This window comes from Dermacentor silvarum, chromosome 4 (assembly GCF_013339745.2).
Source record: "Dermacentor silvarum isolate Dsil-2018 chromosome 4, BIME_Dsil_1.4, whole genome shotgun sequence".
NCBI lineage: Eukaryota > Metazoa > Arthropoda > Arachnida > Ixodida > Ixodidae > Dermacentor > Dermacentor silvarum.
This window is the reverse complement of record NC_051157.2, coordinates 115476802-115501170: the sequence shown is the minus strand read 5'-3', so window position 1 is coordinate 115501170 and position 24369 is coordinate 115476802. Positions and strand designations below refer to the sequence as shown.

The 24369-nt window shown below is 49.1% G+C and overlaps 1 protein-coding gene and 1 long non-coding RNA gene across 2 annotated transcripts in view; both read left to right on the top strand.

The window, feature by feature from the left end:
* Nucleotides 1-12378, top strand: part of LOC119450550 (homeobox protein dve-1-like) — a 76197-nt gene extending 63819 nt beyond the window's left edge. The window contains exons 4-6 of the mRNA XM_037714045.2: nucleotides 1905-2031; nucleotides 3459-3564; nucleotides 4505-12378. Coding sequence (XP_037569973.1) covers nucleotides 1905-2031; nucleotides 3459-3564; nucleotides 4505-6076 — 1805 coding nt within the window. The 3' untranslated portion in view covers nucleotides 6077-12378. The remainder of the gene's footprint in view (nucleotides 1-1904; nucleotides 2032-3458; nucleotides 3565-4504) is intronic.
* A 1855-nt stretch (nucleotides 12379-14233) lies between these two features.
* Nucleotides 14234-22637, top strand: LOC125944760 (uncharacterized). The gene is made up of 2 exons (XR_007466460.1): nucleotides 14234-20668; nucleotides 20713-22637. It is a non-coding gene; the product is annotated as an uncharacterized LOC125944760 (long non-coding RNA).
* The last annotated feature ends 1732 nt before the right edge of the window (nucleotides 22638-24369 follow it).

Genomic DNA, 24369 nt, shown 5'->3' with positions numbered 1-24369 from the left:
AGCTGCCCATAGGGCCCATGCATTAAAATCGGTCACCGCAAGAGCGCCGCCATTATGATACGCTGACGTTGCCAGCTCGTGAAACGCTTGCTAGACTTGGCGATAGTAATCAGTTTTAATCTGGCAACCTATAGCTTGTAGCACGTGTGCAGCCGTGCACTGGCATTTACGCAACCCAAGGATAACCCTGTTAAAATTTCCGGCGGTATGTGGTTGTCAACGGTCACGCACTGGCGAAAATACCGTATAGCTGTTAAGTCTTCCCTGTTTGCTGTCGCAAGTGTCACTTGACGAGCAATACGTGAAAGAAAAAAATGCTGTACTCTGATACTTCTCGAACGATTGCGATGAATCACGAAAGCTGTCTACTCGCGTGATGTTCTGAACAAGTCAGGCACGTTTACTTAGGTTGTACTTACGTGTGAAGGGAAATGCCAGAGCCCTTTGGAGCTTTAGTCTTGCACAAAAGGTGCCATCGCGTCAAAAGGTGCCATGCATGAAGGTGCCATCGCGTCAACCGATGTCGTCGCGCGATCACATGTCAGAGCTAAACTATACCAAACGAAACTACCAGACATCCGAAAACACAAATAAAAAATATCCGAAACTTCCGTTATGCGTTATTGAATGAATGAGTACATCGTGAATTGCATAAAATACGTTAGCAAGCGCTTCCTATAAGCTTAATATTCACACATCACCATCATAAAGCCATCAGGTATTCGTCTTTTTATGACACAGCATAAGGCGACCTATACTTGTTTTCATCTCTCAAAAATAATTGCGCTGGCCACATTGACAAGTTACAAGATGGCGCCGACAAGATGGCGGCGTCCTAGCGGTCCCCCCTTTTTCGGCCCAGCTTTGCCTCTAGAGACTGTTTATTAACTCTATGGGGCAAACGAAGCGGAACGCCTGCGACAGCGTCGTATTGCCACAAGCTTCGCTTACCCCCATTTTCTCGACAGGTACGGGCTGGTTATTTTTTTTTTAAGCGAATGCTTTACTTGCCTAGTCGAGCCGAGTTTCGCCGTCGTCAGCAATTTGACCTTCATTTGATCGCAGCTGTGCCGTAGCCTTGGCAACGCATCACGTGACTCGCCGCGCCGAGCTCCGCCGCCGCCGCCGGCTTGGTGCATGCGCTCTCCGCAGCTAGGTCGCCGCCTGACCACGTGACTCGCGGCGCGCCTGGCCAAGAGGAGCGCCAGGCTCGTGCGACCTTCGCCATGGATGAGAGCGAGGCGTTCTCTGAGCGTTGCGCGGGAGCGAAAGGCTTTGAGCCATCGTCTTCACTGGGAGGGTCCGGAATGCCAAGCGCGCGAAGCTATATAGTGTCGGAGACTGAGGAAGAGCGAGCCGTTCGGCTCGCAAAACGCCGGAAGCGGGTCCACAACTGTAGACAAAGGCAGGCTTTGGACGAAAAAAAAAAAAAAAAAAAACAAGCTTTCGCTTTGCATAGGGTCGCAGCAATTTTTTTCTTTATTTAGCCGCCCAGTATGTGCCATTGGGTTGGTGTTGGCTCGTTCTTTGCCAATCCACCAGATGTCCCTTTATGATTCTTACATCAAACTAAACCAAACCAATCCAGTCTTTGTATAGCATCGAATAGGCATCACCAGTAAACAAAGCTTAGCTTGAAAATTGATTCCAACATGTGCGTTCCATATGCATCCAATATCAACAAGACCGGATTGAAGAGTTATCAGAATAAATTGAGATGGAAGAAAGATAAGAATGAACGGACATTTATTGAAGACTATTGTGAAAATACAATAAACATGTGCATATGTAAATACGGTTCACAAATATGGTACACAACACACACTACCTCTCCCCACCCCACCTCTCTCACATGCTTGAAGAAAGCGGCCCCATGACACACGCGTGTGCTTGTGCGCCCGCAGGCGTGGTGCAGATCAAGAATTGGAAGCCCCTGGCCTTCGACCAGATCACCGAGCTGCCGGAGGCCACCGTGGGAGACATGCTCAGCGACCTGGTGCAGGTGGCTACTCTCAGGATACGCCTGTACAGGTGCGTCTTGCGCGGCACGCACCATATATCGTGTGTACACGTAGCAAGCTTCTATGCGTGCTCATGGAGGCTACATAGACCGTCCCGTGTACCTGTGGCAGTACTGTAGCCATTGATTCGGCTGCCAGTTGTCCTCGTGGGCGCGCTGCGCGATTATGATATTAACGCAGTCTTTAGTTTTTCTTGTCCGATTTTACGGAGCTTAACGATTTCAAGTTTACCCGTGCTAACCGATGGCGCGTTTTAGTGCATGCCTCTTAAAAACTGTGGCGGTTACTGGACGGTTACACGCTTCGCTAGTTCTCGAAGACCTTGCAAGGTATGTGTACCCGTACGTAAACGATTTCACGGTCAGGAGGTATTCGCTCGCGTATCCCGCGACGGAAAGCGACCTATAGTCGTCAACCTGTTCTCCGGATGCGAGCTTGGCACGTAGCCACTGAGCTAATTTTAATTATCAAGCATCTACCACACATTACCGCGCAAGTATATGTAGCCTGTACGTACCTATAGTCGGAAGCATGCTGCTTGTTATTGAGTACAATGTCCGCATTGCCCTTTCTACTATCCGGACCGTCTGCGTTTAGTAGAGAACATGTTCGCGTTCTTAATCCTAGTGCATGCGACAGCGGGGCTCTGTACCTCGGTTGCACGGCCAGATTTGCAGGTACCGCTCACATGTTGACTAGTATAATGTGAAATATATTCTTTCCGTGTCTGTCGTAGATAAGTTTTACGTATTTACGTGATGCAGACAAACGCACGGAACAATAGGGTGAAAGTATAGCGAACATACAGCTTTTTTTATGATTTCTTTCTGTCTCACTGGTCATGCTCTTTTCGACGCCCTGGCGCTTGTGGCGAGCTCCTCCAGGGCCCGGAGGAACCTGCTCTGCCGATCAGGGAGCCGAAAGGTCGTGGCTGCATTGCAATTGGCATCTGGCTGCTTTATTTGCTCTCGGTTGAAATCCGGCCTTTCTTTTGCGAGCAAACCGCCAGCGCTGTTCCCGCGTGAAAGTGACTTCGGGAGCCCCCGCACCTTGCCATGCCCGATCATTGCTGATGCTTGCCTCGCAGGGTCTTCGTAGCTATATCTTCGTCCCCGCAGATGAATGAACGCTTTCTTCGTTGCAGTGTCTTACTCAAGAGTCCCGTTTGTTTCTTTGCATCCTCGGTAGACGAAGGCTCGAGTTTCTTGCGCTGTAACCTCGCAGATGTCCACGAGGTGGCCGCTAGCGACAGTCTTTTCAGTTTCGTGTGTGCGCTTCTCTACCAGCGCGATCTGTTGTGAGAACGAGCGGGAGCATGAGAGAGAGAGCGAGCGAGAGGGAGCGCGCGCGCGCGCGCGCACAGACACGCGCAACACTCTCGGGGGTTCGACCCCCGCTCGGCGACCACCCAGTGCGGTGTTGTGTTGGTCGTTGCAGCCGGCCCAAGCCCAACGTGGTGAACGACGTGAAGGAGAAGCTCCTTCAGGTGCTGCTGGCTCAGTCGCACTCGCTGCTGCTGAGTTCTGGCTGCCCCATCGACCAGGTACGTACGCACACGCGCACTTCTGTACTATGTGCTTCTTATACGCCTGCACCTTCCCTTGTCTTGGAAGTCCTGCTTGCACGAACCTTCCCGAGTCGTTCCTTAGCTGTAGTGGTGCATGTCCATCTGCTGGGCAGAGCTACGTACGTGCGATTGTCGGGAGGCCGCACTGTGCTCCTTTGGCGTTCGCGCATAGAAGCAATAAAGGAAACAATTCGCAGTTTCGCCCTAAAGGCGAAGCATTGATTGCAAGTAAGGTTAGTGGTTCTATCGGCCGTATAAACTGCTGTAAATATTCACTCGCTAACTAAAATAACAAGCATGGAGTCACGCATGCAACAGGCAAACATTAACGCATGTTGTTAAAATAACTGCGGACTCTCGCTGTCAGAATGCTGACGCGATGCAGAGCGGCAGGAGCGGCGAGCGAATTGCCCTTCGTGCTGCCTCTCTCTACAACGCAAACTAGGAGCGCGAGAAAATTGCGCACACAAAGCCATCAGCTGTATGTTGGCTCGCCTTAACTTTGCACCCAACGCGGGTTACCTTCAAGGTAGGGCGAACGCGGCCGCAATCAGCGGCGCCATGCGCAGCCACGGCAGAAGAGGAGAATCACGCTGCCCCGCATTATATGATGACGATCGTTTCTTAGTGGCTAGTCACTGTTCAGCTACTTGCCGTAGAATTTCGTGGTTGTCGTTGGTACAAAGCGGCGCGCATCTAATGCCTAACAGGCTGTTGAGCCACCTAAACCGACGTGGACGTACATTTGTTTTGTGCTGTCCGCCAGAAACTGCGCGTACACGTTCACGCATTACGCCACACTTGTTTTGAATTGCATTTTCTTTTGTGTCCTCCTCTCCCTGTCGTCCCTGGCACGGCACACGACCTTCTCCCCTTTCCCCCCCCCCCCACCTCCTCCATCCCTTCCTCGGCACAGACGACGCTAGCAGCTCTCAGCAAGGGCAAGGCCGAGTGGGAAATCTCCGAGGACACGCGGAAGAAGTTCGACCAGTGGTATCTGCACCAAGTGTTCCAGCACTGTCGCCAGGTGGCGCTTCTGCAGCACCAACTCCAGCAGCAGCACCTTCAGCAACAGCAGAAGCAGGCCTCTCCGGTGGTGCCGCCGCCTCCCCGGCTTCTGCAGCTGAGCCTGTCCCAACCGCCTCTCCAGGCGCTGCCCCCGCCGCCTTCTTCCTCTTCCATCTCCATCGCTGCGCAACCCGTTAGCTTAATCACCACGCCGCCACCGGCCGTAGCAGCACCGCCCGGGATCCAACAGCCGCAACAACAGCAGCAGACCCAGCAACCAGTGTGTCTGCAGCAGTCCCTAACAGGCGTCTCTGGCGGTGGCGGCAGCGGTGGCTGTTCCTCGTCGCGAACGCGCATTCGCACCTCCTTCGACCCGGAGCTCGAGTTGCCCAAGCTGCACCGTTGGTTCGCGGAGAACCAGCACCCGTCGAGGCTCACCATCCAGCAGTACGTGCGCGAGCTGAATTCGCTGGACTCGCGTCGCGGACGCAAGCCCCTCGACGTGAACAACGTTGTGTACTGGTTCAAGAACGCGCGGGCGGCGCACAAGCGGGCCGAGCTCAAGCTTTTCTCCGGTGTCTCCACCGGCGCATCCTCGTTGGGCACCGTGGGCGACGGCGGCCCAACGTCTTCGTCGCTGAGTAACGGCTTCCTGCCTCCGCTACGGAGTCCCGCCTGGGACGGCGGGATGGACTTGACGCAGGACTGGTACGACGGGTTTCGCCAGCACAGGAACAGCAACGGCTTCTCTTCGTCCGCCTCGGCGCTCGGCGGAGCGGCGGCCACGTCGATGCACGAGGACTCGTTCGAAGACGACGACGATTCGCCGCCGCCAAGCCCTGAGGCGACGCTGGACCTGTCGGTGCGCGGTCGCAACGGTGACCTGGTGGTCAAGGAGGAGCCCCGGGACTCGCAAGGGAGCAGCGACATGGAAGAAGACGAAGGCGGCGGGGGCGGCGGAGTGGCGGGCGGGGACGATACTCCCCAGGAAAGCGACGACGACGAATCGCGGTGCCAGAGTGGTGCGACGACGGCGTCCTCGGGGTGTGCGGCGGCGCCCGTCGATTCTCCGGGCGGGCTTCGCGACGAGCGCCGCAAGCGGAACCGGACCTTCATCGACCCGGTGACCGAAGTGCCGCGCCTCGAGCGTTGGTTTGCGCTCAACACGCACCCTTCGCACGCGCAGATCGTGCGCCACACAGACGAGCTGAACAGTGCGCCGTACAGGAAGCGGTTCCCGCGGCTCGAGCCCCGCAACGTGCAGTTCTGGTTCAAGAACCGCCGGGCCAAGTGCAAGCGGCTCGCCACCGCGCAGCAGCCACCGCGGCCTTCCTCCGCGTCGCCCAACCCAAAGTCGGCGGCGTCGACGGGAGGCTCCGGCGGTGGTGGCGAGACCGCTGCTTCTTCGGCGAGCGCGGCGAGCTCGCCCCGGGACGCGGGCGTCCGGTCGCCGCTGCCCCAACAGGCGAGCGGCCAGTGACGTCGCAGGTCGCCGGGCGTGCTCGCCGTCGTGCGGGAGGACTCCTAGTCAGACTGCGGCTGGCCCCGCCCCTCTACGCCGCGCGCGCAGTAACGCTCACCTGCTTGCTCGCGCTCTCTCTCTCTCACACACACGCTCTGTCTCCCCCTCTCTCTCACGCTCGATCGTTAGAACCAGCGACTACCCGAGGTAGTATGGGGTGGTGCTTAGGGCCACTTGCAATGAAGCCTGTACCGAATGAATGTGAGAAAGGTCGCGTGGGAAGCTCCCTTTTGTCTACGGTCCACCGTCTGCTTGCAAGGGTGTGTTCACACTGGAGTTGCTTGGTTGCTTATGAACTTTGGTGTAGAACTTTGTCAATCAGTTTACTCCATGATGGCAAGTTTGGTAGCTGAAGGCTGCTAAAGCAAGAAGCACAACCTTCAAATGACATTTGGTTTTCCTTAAGGAATGCTAGCTTTAGCACTTGGCATGCAGACTCAGGCCCTTTGCCTTTGTCTACTTCGTAGCTTGTTGCCATTGCAACTGGGCAAGCCAAAATCATTGCAACTAGTGTTCTCCAGTGGAGCCTTCTGAGATTGGCAGGGCCACACATTCCACTTGTCCTAGCTTTGCTAGCCTGTAATGTTTGCTCTTTTCACAGACTTCCTTGAATCATGGAGACTGATTTAGACTGTCAGAACCTAATGATGCTGACATGCCTTTGCTATGCTTCCACACCTCTGTTGTGAATGCACCCTTATTGTTTCCTTGTTACCTTTTATTAGTTTTTATTTACATTCTGTGCATAACTGGTGTAGTGTACATACAGGCTGATCATCTAAGCGTGACCGATAGCACTTGTGCGAAGTCTTCTGCCTGCAGCTTGGATTCATTATTTAACTGTGAAATTGTGCGTTTCTCCTTTATTATTCTTTTTTTGCCTTCCTCAGCTCTTTGAGGTGGCAAGTGGGGTAAGAAAGAAAAAGGGAAAAAGGTAGCCAAGTGAAACCTCTTTCTCTAAACAGTTAAAACTTTCCTTTGCAATAACATGTATTGCTAATTTTTTGCTTGGCCTTTTTGGCACTACAATTGAGGGGCGAGGCGGAGAGGAGACTTACAATTCTTAAATTTTGGCATGCTAGTAATTTTGACATCGCATTCATCATATTTGCCTTCTGAATGTCACCAACATCGATGCCAATTTTACATGGCTCGTATATTGTTTGCAAATGGTGGCAGTCAGATTCCGAATGCTAACATTATAGCGCACATAGTTCGGTTTCCTTTCACCGGGACTGGCTCAGAGGGCCCTAAGGTAGTTTTTTTTCAATTTACCGGATATTGCTGCTTTGCTTCCTGTGTAGTGTGCAATATGCATGCAAAGCTCCTATTGATGATATTGTTACGCATAACTGTAATCATCAGTTCTTAGGGGTGCTTTTAATTTTGCCCTTAAAAAGAAAGTTCGATTGTGTCATTTCATATTACTTTGTAATGTCGTGCTGCTGTCTTGGTGACTGCGCATCTAGAGCTTTAATAACTCTGTCATGATGCCCTCTCGTTGCCCAGTAATGCTTGAAAGACACACTTGGACCTTGCATGTGTTACATTCAGTTAACTACCGAGGCACTGTACAATCAACAGCAATGTTACTTTCACTTGCTAGATTTTCCATCAGGGTCCTATTTCCTTCACTATAAGCAACAGCAATAAGCCTTTCCTTCTTTTTAAATTTTGGCAGTGTTTGTCTACTCAGACCTCCCTTGATGGGAACTCCGTGCTGCAGTCTATGCAATTTGACGAATGGGTCTTTGATTTGTTAGAGCATTCCAAGAACGTTAGGAGACATTGACACCTTGCAATAATTAAAAATGCTGACAGAAACAAATTGTAACCATGTTACAGGCCTACAAGCTACTGTTACTTGTATCCGGCAGTCAGGGTGGCCACTGTTGAGATGTCGTGCTCCCCTTTTATGACATGAAGCATTTAATATAAGGCTCGAACTTGTCCCACATTTATGTTAGCCGTGTTTTGTAGTGTTGCGAGTTGGTGTGTGGTATTGTAGCTTTCAGTGTTACCGGCTTCCACTCACACTACCACCACATCATTGGCAGCGGATGTGTTTTCACGGAAGCAAAAGAGCAAAGATGGTTGTCTTCTGCATCCGGATTTGTGTTACAAGGCCATCTTCTAACCTTTAATTTGCGGTCAGCATTGGAGCACAATGAACGGCACGCTGAAAGGACTTGATGTAATCTGTATTAGTCTGTCATGTAACTTTTAGTTCAGGTCTTAGTTTGAAGATGTGGCTGCCTCGTGTTTGTTACAGGCGACATAGTTCATGGTACTTTAGTTACACCACCTCTTCTGAGCATGGCTAGTTCCTTTCAGGGGCCTGCAATACACTAGAGACACATGTTGCAACCTTATTTCTTTTTTTGCCTCACTCACAAATTTTATTTCGCGGGCATAGATTTCATTTGCCTGCGGCTCTAAATTTTATCCGTGAAAATCATGAGGCGTGCCTGCTCACAAAGCTATGAATAACCAACCACTGGTCTTAGTGTGTTCCTCATAAAACTACTTGTTCGAGAGTTTTACTTATCCCTCATTGAGCAACTCCACGTATGACTGTTTTATTTAACAGTTTCCCCATGTGTATTGATTTCCATGTTTACCACTTCATGCGCCCGGAATTTCACATGACTCTGTTCCTCTGTTCAACAGTTTCGGATCTCTCTTCTGCGGTAGTCAGTGTCAGATGTGAGCTGTTTTTGCCTGTCCTTACACATAGTATTGCAGTTTACGGAATACAGAAACAATGGAGACCTGGACGCGAGCAGCTGGGCTGGTATCATCATCGTGTGACAATTTGTTCAACCACAATTTGCCAGAAACAGTTTTTTTTTTTCCCGTGCTGTTCTTGTTTAAAGAAACAAAAAGAAACTTTACATTCCTTACTATGCTGTTGCGGGCGATTTTACTGAAGTTGCTGTGTAGCACATAACCTTTTATTGCAATAATTGTTTTGTGCAGTGAGGTTGAAACCACTGTCACCCACCACCAGCACTGTTACTCTCGCCTGCAGCTTGTGTGATCCGTAAATGGCACTACATATGCACGGTAGGGGTTAAAACACCGTAGTGTGTGTGGGGGTGATTCCTAGGAGAAGCCTTTGTTCTTTGGACTAAGCTGGGGGCGCTGCTGATGCCAAAATGGTTTGCCATGCCAGAGGGTTCTCTCTTCAGGTCACTCTCGCCAAACGTTCCTTTGTTTACACTCTTGTTCTATACTGTGGATTTGTTAGTGTCTTTGTTAGTGTGACCAGTTTGGAATCCGCTTGCTTGTTGCTAGTCTATTCCTGCTTATTTCCACTGAGGTAATGGTTTTCTTAGCTAGGCTTTCGAGTACTCATTAACTTGTCAAACTGTGTTTTGTGTTTCTTAGCATTTGATTTGTATTATCCAGGTCGCAGCATCTCTCTCAACTGGTGTTGTGGGTTCATTCGGAAGTCCATAATATACACGCGTGCTACCGTTGCGGTGCATTATTTATGACTGGAAGAGCAGTTTTCGTGCTTGCCCGCAAGTTTCAGGACTCCCGCGCACAAATTAGTTGCTTTTTCGATTATTGATCGCAATACCAAACACTTGAATTAGGCAGCGTCACCGATTTGAGAAGCCGTGCTTGGAATTCACTGTATCGACTCGTTTATATTTAGCTGCGGCGCGTATTAAGCATGAAATGCTTTAGCTCCCGTTGTCGGCGACCTTCAAGTGACTTTTGAGCCAAAAGCCAGAACCGTTATCCGGGCACTCAAACGAGATCACCCAGTCACTCAAACTGGAACATCCGTGCATCGTTGCGAGAACAAAACGAGATCATCTGGGCAACCAGTCAAAAGTTAGGAAAATGCAGTCTCTGGCCCCCAACCCTTTGTACAGACCGCATTACATACGTCAGATACTTCCAAACAAGTTACAAAAAGTATTGTTTCCGATTTCTTCCTAATGTTTGTTCACGATATCACTCAAGCTGTAACTTCTGGTGCACTGAAGTTTTATTTGTGATTTCCAATAGCGACGCTCAAAAGGCAGATCGGTTTCCTGTGCTCTTTCGAACGCCAGCGGTCCGTGAGTCGTGAGCGGTCTGCGACTAGGAGAAAAATTAGTGACAGATGCTGAGCGCGCTGCACTGTTGGAAGAAGAAAAGCCGTTGAAGGCGGCGGCACTAGCACCACCCTAGCGGCACCACAGGGAGCAAAAGACGCCATGTGGTAGCCATTTCAGGCTTACATCTACCCTCGATGATGGGAGAGCCAGCATTTTTTTTTTGTTCTTTTTTACAAAATGTTGAACGAGCTCGCATGTGTATTGGTGGCTGCTCACATATGTATTGGTAGCGAAATGTGCACATAATGCAAGTAAAAGCATTGATATGTAAACTGGGAATAGAATAATGACCCCCCCCCCCTCGCTTTTTCAAGGTTACGATGTTTTACAGCTAAAAAAAAATTGCCATCCTTTGCAGTTTCCTTTCATCTAATGCGTTCACGATTTCGAGCTGCGTCTTATACGAATGCATTTTCATATCAGTATAACAGGGAGTACTTACACTCGACACCAAAGATTCTGTTTCCGTGTTTTATATATTATATATTTTTTTTTCATCGCTCTATCCAACTCAGACTCTGAAGTTAGACCATCTCTATCAGTTATCATGATATCAAAGGAAAAATTGGCGTCCACCCTGAGAGTAGCAGCTACATAAAGAACCACCGTACGGGTTTCTCAGAAAGAAAGCTTCGCGGTTGAATAAATACAGTGGAACCTCGTTGATACGATTCTGCACAGTACGTTTTCGGGATAATACGAGGTCGCGGGATCGAATCCCGGCCCCGGCGGCCGCATTTCGATGGAGGCGAAATGCAAAAACGCCCGTGTGCTTGCGTTGTAGTGCACGTTAAAGAACCCCAGGTGGTCAAAATTAATCCGGAGCCCTCCACTACGGCGTGCCTCATAATCAGAACTGGTTTTGGCACGTAAAACCCCAGAAAGAAAGAAAAAAAAAGAAAAGATACGTTTTTTTTTCTTTCCTCGATAATAAGATTTTGTTTTATAATACGTTGGAATATGCGATTTTTGGATAATACGCTTTATTTTCCAGTTCCCGTGAAGATCGTATCAAGGAGATTCCACTGCATTGGCCCTGGTCCCGGGGATTAATCGATAACTCGCACCGTAGGGACACTGAATATAGCAAATATCCCGAAATGTAGTAAAGTGCGCGTGGTTTAGGCGAGAATGAAGGCTAGTCAACGGTATATGATGGTCAGCCTTAAGCTAAAAGATTTGTTAGTAAATTATGGTAACGCTACACGAACGCCGCTATCATTCAATCACGCGTCGGGCCTCGCAGATGCGGTCAGGAGCTTGCAACTAAGCACCGATCAGGAATGGTACCGGGTTAGCGTCAGCATGAAGCAGTTTCCCTTCACGTGACGTAGGGATAGAAGAAGCGTTCCATTGCCATCAGCAAACGTGGGGCTTAACATTCCCAAACTTCGCTGTGGGTTATGAGGCACGCCGTGGTGGTAGCTCCAGAGTTGATGCTCCGAGTAGCAGTGCGTCAAGTTATAAACTGAGGCACGCTTACGAAACGCTCTGCACAACTGTGAGTCTCAACATGGCATACATCATCCACAGACAATCCGTGGACTATTAATATTACGCCTAAAATAGAACCTCAGACTTGGATTTGAAGAGGGTCACTATAATTATAGACCCATGACGTTACATTATATATATTTTTTAATAATACGTCCGTAGGTTACTGCGAAAAAAAAATTCTTATGAGACAAAACAGCCCGTACTTTGTTCCTACACAATTTGTCTATAGACAGGCTAATCAATTCATAAGGCTTGGGGGTCAACAAAGGCAGCTTCTTAATCGATCACAAACTATGGCACACGAGCAATGCTCGCCCACAGGGCCTGGCGGCGGCTACTGCTGTCGCGTAGTGGCGGCTCCGAAACTTTTGGCGAAGGCTGTGTTAGTGTGGTAATCGCTGGCTTGAAAGCACTGACTTCAAAATTTTCTCAGAACCGCGTTTCCGCAAGCTTTGCTACGGCGTCGGTAGTGATCTCAAATTGGCTCCCAAAATGCAGGAAAGTGAGCTTCCTGTCGTACTACACCGTTCTGTTGGATTCTTGATCACCTTTTGTTTTTTTCCCCACGTTATTTTGCACATCGAGGCCCTGTGGCATTGCCGTATCTTATCCTCCGTTATATGTGTGCCCTTCGAAAGCCGCCGTGGAGACGTAGTGGCTTTATTTACGCTGCTAAGCCCTAGGGCGCGGGATCAAATACCGGCCGCGGCGGCCGCATTTCGATAAGGGCTAAATGCAAGAACGTGCGTGTACTGTGCACTGGGTGCCCTTTAGAGAAACCCAGGTGGTCAAAATTAACCCGGAGTCCTATACCACGGCGTGCCTCGTAATCATATCGTGATTTTGGCACGTAAAACCCCAGAAGTTTGAATCCTTCAGCGGTAGCTTCGCCGTCTCTTGCGAGCAGTGAAGGTGAAGGGACGCTAAAGAGAAACATTAAGGTAGTCTTAGCTTGACCGATTACACTGCTTGGAATTACGATTTGAATTTTGAGTTCGCACTCACCTTAAGCAGTGACTCGGCAGGAGCACGCAACACCTGTCGCGACCCAAGATACCGGTGGCCAGGCCTTCGTGAAACTTTCGCAACAGCTCCTTGTGACGTCATATATTTCGGAAGCGTTTGCTCCGCTATAGTTAAATTGTCTGCCGATCAGAAAAAAGAAAGGGTGAGGGGGGGGGGTAGGCATTAACTAAAAAGTGAGCACAGACTCGTCCTGGTAAGTTGGTGCAATTGTTCCGCGAGAATACGATAAAATCTTGGGCGTTCGGACTGACGTATAGTCGGTGCCGCGTTGTGGACGCTAAATTCACAGTTATGTCTTTCTTGTTCCGCTAGCAGGCAATTTATTCTATTTCTGTGCCTTCCATTCTTGTACTTATCATTTGAGAAAAAAAAAAGTAATTACCAATTGATGTAATCCGATGTCGTGTTCCTCCTTACTGCCCTTTTAAACGGAGCTGCTGCAGCAGTCGCCATAGCCTGCCTTCACGAAGCTTTCGATACTTGAGTGCAATAATCAGTTTTCCCGTCCCGTTATACGGCCCGCCCATCTTAGGTGCAATAACATTCATCTCGAACTAACACAGGCGGCGTGTATTTCTGGCCAATCAAAATGCTCCGTCACATGCCTTCGGCGTAGTTGGCGCTCTTGCTTTGGGTTCTCGGCCCCGCACTACGAACAGAGGTAATGCTGACAGCGCCCTTGTGCGGTGGCAACTGCCTGTTTCATTCTATGCTCCGTTTGCTCGACTTGTCGTAGCCCTCCAGAGGAATCCGTTCGCTCCGTTGAGGTGGCAAGCAGAGTGTGTTAAGCGCGCATCGTCCCTTGCCAAGAAGCCGATTGCCGAATTGTACTGCGTTCGGACTGAAATTGCTGGAACACCAACTTTTCCCATTCCTCTGTAAAACATGTATACCCGATTCGAGCGCAAGCTGCGGCGACACTTTAGGAGGCGCTAGGGTCGCATGTAAGGTACAGTGAAATCGCTGCATAGAATCCAGTCGGAGCGATACACGTACGTTGGTGGTTTTATCTGTGACATATTGGCTCTGCTTCATCCAAGTCATTTTGCGAAGCTTTTGTTTTCTGGATTTTATGTCGTCACCGGTGTGTGTCCTCCTCCTGCATCCTGTTCACCAGGGGTGATCGTAACCTTACACCGTGATCGTAACCTTACACCGTGATCGTAACCTTACACCGTGATCGTAACCTTAGGTGATGTCCCTGTGCGTACTTCACGAGGAATTTTTATTAGTTATGTATCTATAAAAAGAATATCCTCGCAAACAGGAGAATGGGTGAAATGAGGTGAAATGTAGTATTACCGAGACCCTCAATGGCTGCGCGGAAAAATCCTGAAGTACGTGGTTTATAAGTTGCAGTGGATGCAATTAGATGCAGTGATCGGACGCTGCAGTTGCCGCTAGGGGGGCATCTCCTTGTTACTGACGGTCTTTCGTGTGAAGTTGTGTAGACCCGAGTAATCTTTGTCAGTGCTCCACCGGTTGCTGAAGACAACAGTCTGGAAAAATCTTGCGAGCCTTTAAAAGGGTTCGCTCATAACAGCCGGCACTGTTGATGTACGCCTACTAAGAATTTGCGTAGCTCTGATAGTGTTTTCTTTCTTTTTTTCTACTTTTTAAAATTTATTTTGCCTGTGTGTCGCAGGATATACGTGTATATACTTTTTTGTCATCTGCTGTGCCCGTTCATTGGAGTAATGACTGTCCCGATTTATAGCAGTGGCACAGTAGCCACTGCGAGCGATTTACAAAGACTACATAGCCTCCTGATACCCGAAGACAGCTCAGGGACATGATTACTTCTCTAGTCGAGTTTATGTTAGGGTATTTTAAGCACCTGAAAAAGTCTATGGGCATTGTCTAAAATATGGTGGTCATACGTGTTTCGGGCTCCGCAATCACTTCGGCTAACGCAGTTCGCAAGCCTTCGAGATCCGTTCCTGTTCAGAGAGGCAACCGTCGCTGGGGCTTTGATTCGGGTACCAGACCCACCTATTTCTTGCTTAAATACCTCGGTTGAGTACTGAAATCAACATTTCCGCGCACTTTCGACAAGGTATCTCTCTTCTCATAATTATGATTATAAGCCGATTTTTCTTCGTCAGAGCACAAAGATGAAAATGTCACATCGTGTGGTGGGTGCGCCGTATTCATGCTGCATCCTGTATTTTATGCCATATCGCGGTATACGTGATGTCTAAAACATGGTGTCTATGACGTGTTTTCGGCTCCCGAATCGCTGCCAGCGTGTGCACTCGGCAGTAGCGTAGCCTTTGAGATTCGTTTCCGTTATCCACAGAGCCGTCGCTAGGGCGGCTAGGCGGGTGCTTACCGTCGTCTGTGACGGCAATACGGTTTAGATCAAATCTCTGGAATGTTGATGGTAGGAATACGGTGAAACCACTTTCATGCCGATCCACTTCATCTTGACTTCATTTCCGGAATGAATATTTTTGCGTAATCGCCCGAGCCAACATTGGAAAGGATAGATGTGAAAGTGCAATATTAGTTATGTAGAAGGGTTGTCGGAAGGGTAGTGTTGTGTGTGTGCGCCTGTCGTACGGCTGTCAGAAGTTTCGTATCCCCCGTCACAGACGCACGCCCCAATCGCAGCGCGATCGGTGTATTCGTCTACGCGCACTCAACTTTATGGGAGATACCCAAGTTCACTCTCTCATAGGCGCACGTCACGCAGGTTTCTAGCTGTACTTACCGTTACGCGGTTTCAGAGAACACGCTTTTCGCATTGAGCTGTTCAAGGAGCGTGAAGATTCGTGGCGTGTCCTTTCCTAAGACAACGTGTCTACGTGAGCCGCGTGCGTGGTAGTTCAGCCGGTGTAAATGATGCATAGAGGGGGCATCGCGCAGCGCAATTGAAGCCAGAAGAGTCGGCCCAACGCGTGGTACCCATCTTTGGGTGCTAGCAGGTCGAGAAGCGGAGTAAGCAAGAAATGTGACAGCACGTCAGGCACGTCTTGGCGTCGGACGTCAAAGCGATAACAGTGATAAACCGGTGAAAAACAGTCGCGGTCAAAAAGCAAGACAGGGTGCGCTTGATAATACCGTGCACTGACGTCATCCTAGCCGCCACGTGTAGGTACTAGAGCGGTGAGAGGTCAGCGCGCGCTCTTCCGAAAAGTCGGTGGGTGCGGAAGGAACGAGTGGCTGCCGCAGTGGCACGTTCACCAAAGTGTAAGTAATACTCGGGGCTAAGTTCACTTTTGGCACACAACAAACAAACGTTGCAGCTACGGCGATGAATGTACTCATTGCAATGTAAGCGACTCTAGCTGCGCGAACATATCGAAAGAGAACGTGCACAGAGTGGTTGGCGAGGCACCCGAACAAGTGTGCGTCCATTAAAACCTACCGCGAACCAAGCCAGCTGGGCAGAGTCTGCCGGGGAGGAGGAGAAGACACGTAAGAAAGAAAGTAAATGTCGTCCGTTCAGGGACCGCGCTGGCGTTGTTCTCCAGTGATTTCCCGATGAATTCCGCCGGGTACACGCGTTGTGCCGACTTTATGAGAGAGGAAAAAAGCAAGGAGGATTGTTGCACGAAAAGATAGCTTGGGATGGCTGGCTGCGTGACATAGTGCTTCCTCATAGTTTTATTTATTTCTTCTACGGAGTGAGGGGTATGTGAATGGATTTGTCTAAACTTCGTTCTTCTGGCTTCGGACGGCTTTGTGACGACTCCGCAAATTCGTTATTATGATGTTTCTCTGTATCGAAGCGTCGCGTAGTGCTTGAACAACTGACAAGACCGTCGAGGTTGCTTAGTGGTTATGGCGTCACGCTGCAGAGATCGAGATAACGGGTTTTATCCCGGTCGTATTTTAAAAATTAATATAAGTTATGGGGTTTTGCGTGCCAAAACCACTATCTGATTACGTGGCGCGCCGTAGCGGGGGAGGGCTCCGGATTAATTTGGACCACCTGGGGTTCTTTAACGTGCTTAGACCTAAATCTTTAAGTACACAGGTGTTACACTATCTGTGATGGTAGACTATCTCGTCAGGGTCAAAGGAATCGGGTAAGGGTCAAAGAACGACTAAGTGCTGACAAGAAACATTTCACAGCAAAAGGCCACGTGTTTTATATCTTTTTTTTTTTCTATGGAATCTAGTAAGAGTGCCGGACGATGCATTTACGTATCTGGAAACGCCTCAGCTATCGCCGTTCGGTCGAATTCAGGTGTTAGATTTCTTTAGATTGCTTGCTGTTAGTTCCGTATGTAAAAAAAGTACTGGTATTTGTGGGAGCCGTTATTCGACGTCATGACAGTCGTCTTCGTGAACATTCCTTGTAGTGTAAATATAGAAATCGTGTTCCTGTTTTGAGCAACGATGTTCCGTCAGTATCGGCAGTCTATATGAAATTGCATGCCTGTCTTGTTTTTTCTTCGTGTACTCTTTTAAGCGTTCCAACCTGTTGTCTACGTGCGTTATCGCCTTCTTGTCTGTCACTATAATTCCCAATGACTCGCGAAATACATCATCATTGTGTGCAATCTTCACCGATCGGATCACGACGCGTTTCCTTTTTTTTTTTTTTTTCTCGCCCTCTTGTCACCAAGTCGTAAGGCAAAGGGCGGAGTGCATTCTGAGATCGATGACGTTATCGGCGTTCGGCAGTTGCTTCCTCTCTACGGTGTACATATTACTGGCCCGAAGCTCACCCCGCTACCGAAGGGACTAATGCCTTATTATGCCTCTGGACATGGCCGCAAACGCAATAACGTACTACATGCGTATACATACACTTCGTCTGTAGTAGTCCTTGCACCTTTCGTTAAAAAATACGTTCGTTGCATGCTTTACCATGCCCGTGTTGCTCTCGTTGATGGGCGCTTTGATTTTCGCGCGTTTTTTACTATTTTAGCGCCTTTCGTATAGTTCCTCGGAAATAGCGTTAGGAGACTGTTAGATACGGCCGGGCGAGTCCCAGTGTTTGATTTGCGCGGGCAAAGTTTCTGACGTCACCGAAAGCAAATGCGTGAAAGGCTGTGCGAAGCGCGAGCCTCGTTGCCTCTTCTCGTGGCTTGCTGCCATTGCTGCTGAGAAGACGGTCGCGAGTTGACTCCTGGTAACGGGGCGGCGCGGTCACGTTCAGACGTTAGTAGAAGCGCAGGAAAGCCCGCGTTTTGAGATCGCGTTACAGAGTAACTAGGAAGTTGAAATTCACGCTGGCGTCCGTTCGTGGCTTTTGCGAATGTTCCGAACGCCGCGACTGATGAACACTGGGACTCGCCTTTTCGTTATTTCGTGAGGGATGTGATCGAAATGAAAGTGTATGACAAATGCACTGTCCCGGTGATGTGTTTACTTTTTTATTCTTTTTTTGCTCGTCACTGTATATTGCGGGCTGTTTGTGCTTGTGGAGCTGGGAGAGAGAGAGAGCTTCTTTTTTGTATGTGTGCGCGTCCCAGTGTGTGACCGTTGACTTTGAAGAGTTTGCGCACGCCAGCGATCAAATGAGCAGGGACGTAGCCAGCGTGTTTAAGCTGCGTCCGGTCCTACTGCTCTAATGCCGGTGACTTCGTAATTTGTTTTGTACATACACTCACATTTTATTCCTTATTTACGCGTTTCGGTGTTACAAGAAAAAAAGAAAAAGCCGGTGCAGAGCCGAAGAGAGAGAGAAGGGGAGAAAGAGAGAGAGAGAGCAATACATCACCTCGAGTGCGTAGCAAGCTGTTCGACTGATGTAAATACATTGTGCGTTGGCGGCATTGGAGGACATGACGGACTCACGGACAAATATACACACACACACTCATGTCAATATAACAAAGCACACCACGTAGTCGCCTCATCGGCCGAAAACAAAGCGAATCCGATGACTAAAGCAATAACTCTATAGAAAGGGCAAGGTGTATAGAACGCCTCCCGCGAGGGGGCGCCACTCGTCTCGTTATTTTTTATTCTTCGCGACCTCTCTGTGCTCGTGTGTGTGTCATCGCGACGCGAACGCCACCGCGTGCAAGCGGGAAAGCCAGTCGAACCCGGATATATCGAACCCGCACAAAGCGAATTATTGTGTACATCGAACAGCTGTAAAGTCCCCTTGAACATTTTTTTATACAATTTTTATTTTGTATATCGAATTAGCTATATATCGAACCCCTTCAGATTCGATATATCCGAGTTCGACTGTATAAAGGGGCCCCTGTCGCCAACGGTTGCAGTTTCTATTGTTCCCTACTATTTTAGTTTCTTGTCTCTACTGAAGCTACCCGTTCTACGGATGTTCGTGGTGACGCGTGGGAGGTGAGGCTTTAGTAATTGAGACACTAAAGAGCGCAACGCTGGATCAGGCGAGAGTAAAAAAAAGTGCGTATTCTTTCAAATCTCTTTTAGTTCATTCGGTGGAAAAACGCTGATTACTAGCGGGGTATACGAAAGCGGAACTCACTCCCCTCTCCCCCTCCTTACTATTCTGTCAGCACCGCCACGTCATCGGGACGTCAGCGATTTCAGCTAATTATTATTCGGCCCGTTTTGACGCAGGAAAAAACTGTCTTAGCTGCATCTTTGGTTTCTTTAGATTGCAATATAGTCCTCTTTTACCGGTAAGCAATTTAACTAGACGCGAGTAGCAGCTGTTAAAATTGATGACGTCAGGGCTAGTGGTGCAGGAATTTCACGGTGGCGTCGCCACCCGCGTTTAGCTTTCGCATCTTTTCTTGCTTACTGTAAACTTGCTCTCGTGGTAAGCGCGGCCACTTTGCTATTATAGAAGCGTATTTTACCAATACAGCTTAATATTAATGTTCCTTGCGAGGGGCCCCTTTATTAAGCTTGGCTAGCGCTGCTGCCGTGACCGATTTCGGGTCGCTTTCCTGTAACGGTTTGCTAGATTGCTCTAGCGCGATTGGTGAAGACCTTGAAATTGGTTCGCTTGGTTGGTTCGTACTTGGTGTGCGAATCCAGAGCATGACTCTAACGAAGGCGGAAGAACACAGAGACGTGCGATTAGCTCTGAGAGTCCGCGTGTGTTTGTCAGCGCTTATGACTGGCGCAAGACAGGGGTAATTGGAGATCGCAGGGATGATGGTGCTGACTGGCGCCGATAGCTGTGCGCCGTATTCGTGAGCGCTTATGGCTACCGCTGACAGTCCTGTCTTCGTCAGTTCTAGTTATGTCTTGGCGTTCTTCCGTCTTGGTCCCAGTCCCAGACGCGATTGGCTGCACCGTCTTGACACCAGCGAAATGCACCTGAGTAGACGAACCGTTAACGGAAAGTGGCCTCCTACTATACATCCTGCTTTGGGGAGAGAGCGGCTGTCCGGGCGTTTCGGTTAAGTCGAGACTTACGCACGAAGATGACAGTTGATGTGCTTCTCGTATTGCAGTCTTCGGTTACGGCCGCAGTTGCTGGAACGCGGTGTGTCATATGTGATCCCGCGGTTACGTGTGTTCGTGGTGCGCGCGCGAGTTTGTTACGTTTTTCTTTTTTTTTCCTGCTGGACACAATACCGGTGCTGGTGCGGCCTGTTCGCTTCGCGGGCCACCTCTGAGACAGTTTGCCGTCGTAAATACTTTTTTTTTTTTTCGACGTGGGCACATGTGTGGACATGAGGTGCGCGCGTTGCGTCGCCAAAGAAATGCACTGCCTCGGAGCCAGCGTTAAGCCGGACGATACCGTTGTCCCGGTTTGTTTGTCATGCGGGTTTTGTTTCTTGCGTTTGTCTGATGATCATTGTGCGGCGACCAGATGGTGAGGGTTTCTAATGCGCGGCTTCGCTTCTTTTGCAAAAAAGCAGTGGAGGGTAGGGGCTGGGGTAATGGCCAGAATGTGGACATTGCTGAGACACTCGGGTAAACAGATTCAACCGCCGCTTCTAGATATTCAGCTTGTAGCTCCCGTTGTCGGCGACCTTCACGTGACCTTGAGCCAAAAGCTGGATCCGTTATCCGGGTACTCAAACGAGAACATCTGGGCACTCAAACGAGAACATCCGGGCACTCAAACGAGAACATCCGCGCATCGTTGCGAGAACAAAACGAGATCATCCGGGCAACCAGTCAAAAGTTAGGAAAATGTGGTCTCTGGCCCGCAACCCTTTGTACAGACCGCATTACATATGCTAGATACTTCCGAACAAGTTACAAAAAATATTGCTTCCGATTTATTCCTAATGTTTGTTCACGATATCTCTCAAGCTGTAACTTCTAGTACGCTGAAGTCTTATTTGTCATTTCCAATAGCGACGCTCAAAAGGCAGATCGGTTTCCTGTGCTCTTTCGAACGCCAGCGGTCCGTGAGTCGTGAGCGGTCTGCGACAAGGAGAAAAATTAGCGACGGACGCTGAGCGCGCTGCACTGTTGGAAGAAGAAAAGCGGTTGAAGGCAGTGGCACCACAGGGAGCAAAAGACGCCACATGGTGCTCATTTCATGCTTGCATTCACCCTCGGTTACGAGAGAGCCAGCAATCATTTTTTAAATGGAGAGTAGATGCGGTGGTTTGTCATATGGAAAGCTGTTAGATTGGTTATCCTACATATGTAGTAGGCGCTGCCGTAACCGTTCCTCTTATCTCTTGTGCTCGTAGGTAAGTTCTATTACTGCGCAGCAAAAAAGAAAAAGCCAATTCACTACTGGCTGTTACGTAAAGTGATTGTCAGTTGCATAAACACGAAACAATGTGTTCATAAATTTTAGAGCTGAGTTCTGTGGATTATATTGGCCCAAAAAAAAAATGACGCACACTAAGTTTGATTGAAAGTTAAAAACTGTAAAATAAATTGCAACTTGCCGGTCAGCTACCCGTCGCATTGTATGCGTTTGGATAACTTCGAATGCGTTAGTTGAACTAACGTTAAATTGCTTATTCACAGGATCTGTCCAGGCTTCATGCAATACTGCTGATCGTTCGGATGCCTTATTCACATTTTCAGCTTTGACCTTGTCGTTGTGCTGGATCCCTAAAACAAAGAAAGAAACGGGCAGTGATTCTATGCCACTAATGCCGGCAGCAAATATGCTTTGTGTTATGAGAGTGTCGCTGCAGAATTTATTGCTTGATCTACCGGCGTAGAAGGTAGTAGTGCATTTTCGGCTTTCCCATCTGGTCGCCGTTGTCATTAACGTTCCTCGCTCAGTGCTTTATTGTGTCTTTGTTCCATCTTTTAAACTACGAGTCGCCAGTGGAGACGACCTTCCGTGTAAGGCGGCTGTGTTTTAAAAGCCGTGAAGTGCAAGAGAGTAGTGTCGCGCGCAGCCTCACTGGTCTCCCGTATGCGTCTACTACACGGGTACCAAGCAAGCTGGGGAGACGGTGTGGCCTGCAATAACTATAGTAATAATTATTATATAGTAATAACAGTAACAATAACGACGACGATGCAGAGGAGCCGTGGAGGAAGAGTTGCTTCCTCGGTGGTCCGAGGGAGCGGGTCGCCCTCTTCATTTGTGATAACACGTTGCGCCCGCTAGGTGGCGCTGCCCCAGCTCAAGGGCCCGCCCCCCCCCTCCCCTCCTTCCTGTCTGACCTGGGCCGGCGCGACACCCATCCAAAGACAGAGGCGGCGATGGCCGCCACGTTGGGCCTAGCTCACAGCACCTTTCGCTTTATATACATAGAGAAGAGAAAGAGACGACAGAGTTATACTCAAAGTTCTTCTTGGGCCCTCCGTCTCTCGCGTTTGTTTCCTTCTCTTTATTTTTTTTTTTTCTCGGGGCATTCACACAGCCGGGGGAGGGCCAGGGAGAGGAGGGGATCGCAGGGAAAGGGCTTAGAAGCCCCTTTGTTCCGAGGTTTGTGCGAGGAAGGGAGCCCACCTTTCGCAGATGTTGGTCGGGTATCTCTCTGCCGAGTCTTTTTACTTTTGACCTGTTTTTTTGTTCGCGGTTACTAATAAAACCGAATGTTCTTGAATGACCCGTTGTCGTGTTTGTCTACCCGATGGTATTTACTTCCTGAACCGAGTTGTTTGTTCGGCGAAAGAGGAAGAGCTCTGACGGAGAGCCGGGTGAGTACCTTGGATGAGCGCTGTAAGCTGTGCTTGGAGAGGACGACCTTGCAGCGAAGGGGCCCACTGAGCAGCGGTCTGCGTACGTATTATTGCGATAGCAATTATATGGACACTCCAGGCGAATTTCTGCCGTCGTCGTTGGCGTGGCCGTGAGGTTCCGTATATATTTGGGTATATGTATGCTATATGCCACGCCATGCTACATGACATGCGGTATATGCGGGTTATATTGCCATCCCATACTATCACTAAAATTGTTCACACCAGGTCTTAAATTCTTGACAAAGTTATTCCTCAGAATATTGAAAATGGCAGCCCACAAACAAATGTCACTGAACAAAACACCTACAGCCCATGCTTTTTATCTTAAATCGTCTCAGACTTAAATGTAAAAAGTGCGAAACAATGACGGGGCTCAAAACCTGAAAATGATATAATTTTATTGCCGAGGCTGTGCACTACTCCAGGACAGGCCGAGATAAGAGGATCACAATATACCCCGCAGTGGTGGTGAAGTCATAAACACAAATGAAATTTTCCTATGGCAGGACTCGGAGGACCCCTTTGCACAACAGCTAGTTTTTACTTGGGTAGCTTACGTTTACTTCGCACTGCCACTACAGCTACGAGGCTTAGACTTCGTATAATATTCAGACATGTTGCTATCGCATTCATTGCTACGCCCTTATGGCGAAACTGTCCCTTACGGTGGCTGAAAAGTTCGTAGGGGCTGTCGGAACCTGGATCTACAAAAGCAGGTATAACGTATACGGATCCACAAGCGGTTGCGCACAGAAACGCGGATACCTTTAGCGAAGAAGCTCGACCATTGAACTTTTTTTTTTTTTTTGATGATCCACTGAGAACAGATAACCGGAAATGCTGCGTAATGCCTCTGGTTGGATGGGCACTTTTGCTGGAATTTGAGGTGGTATGGAGCGAAATTATACACAACAGTCAAGGCTATCACACTAAATTAAGCGCATACAATTTCAAATAGAGAGCGCTTTGCGGGAACAGAGAACCGTAACATGGAGAACAATGTGGAATTGTTTGTCATTGATAGTATACGGCAATATTGCCAACCGGCCCAGTTAGCGAAAGTTGTGCTGAACTCCATGACACTGCATAAAGAGACCAGGGGTGCTATTCTGGACATCGGCGAATTCTGCCATGAAGTCAAATTCAGTAAAGGCGGCATATTGAGCCGCTCGTAGGGGCCCTAGACGTCTGTGCCCACCCGAGCTGACAAGAACGCGGTTTTGACAATGTGACGGAATTCGCTGGTGTCCAAAATAGCACGCCTTGCCAGTATATTTCTTGAGAAACTGGACACAATGCCCCAAAACTAGCTACATCAAAAAATTGATAAAAGGGTGCGTCAATTTCACTCTAACGAGCTGTTAAGAACCACGAGATCGTAGGGATCTATGCTTTCCTGTACGGTAAACGCATAACGGCCGTAGAGGAGCAGGAATGGAATGCGCGAAATATTGCGATGGTGCGGGCGCAGGAGAGGGGTGTGACGGGAGTATGGAAAGGGCTTCGAATATATTACATGCTATAGTGAAAACGTTGCCTCTTGCCTGTTTTAGGAAGCGGTAACGGCGCGGAGGTGCTTGGCAACTCTGTGGT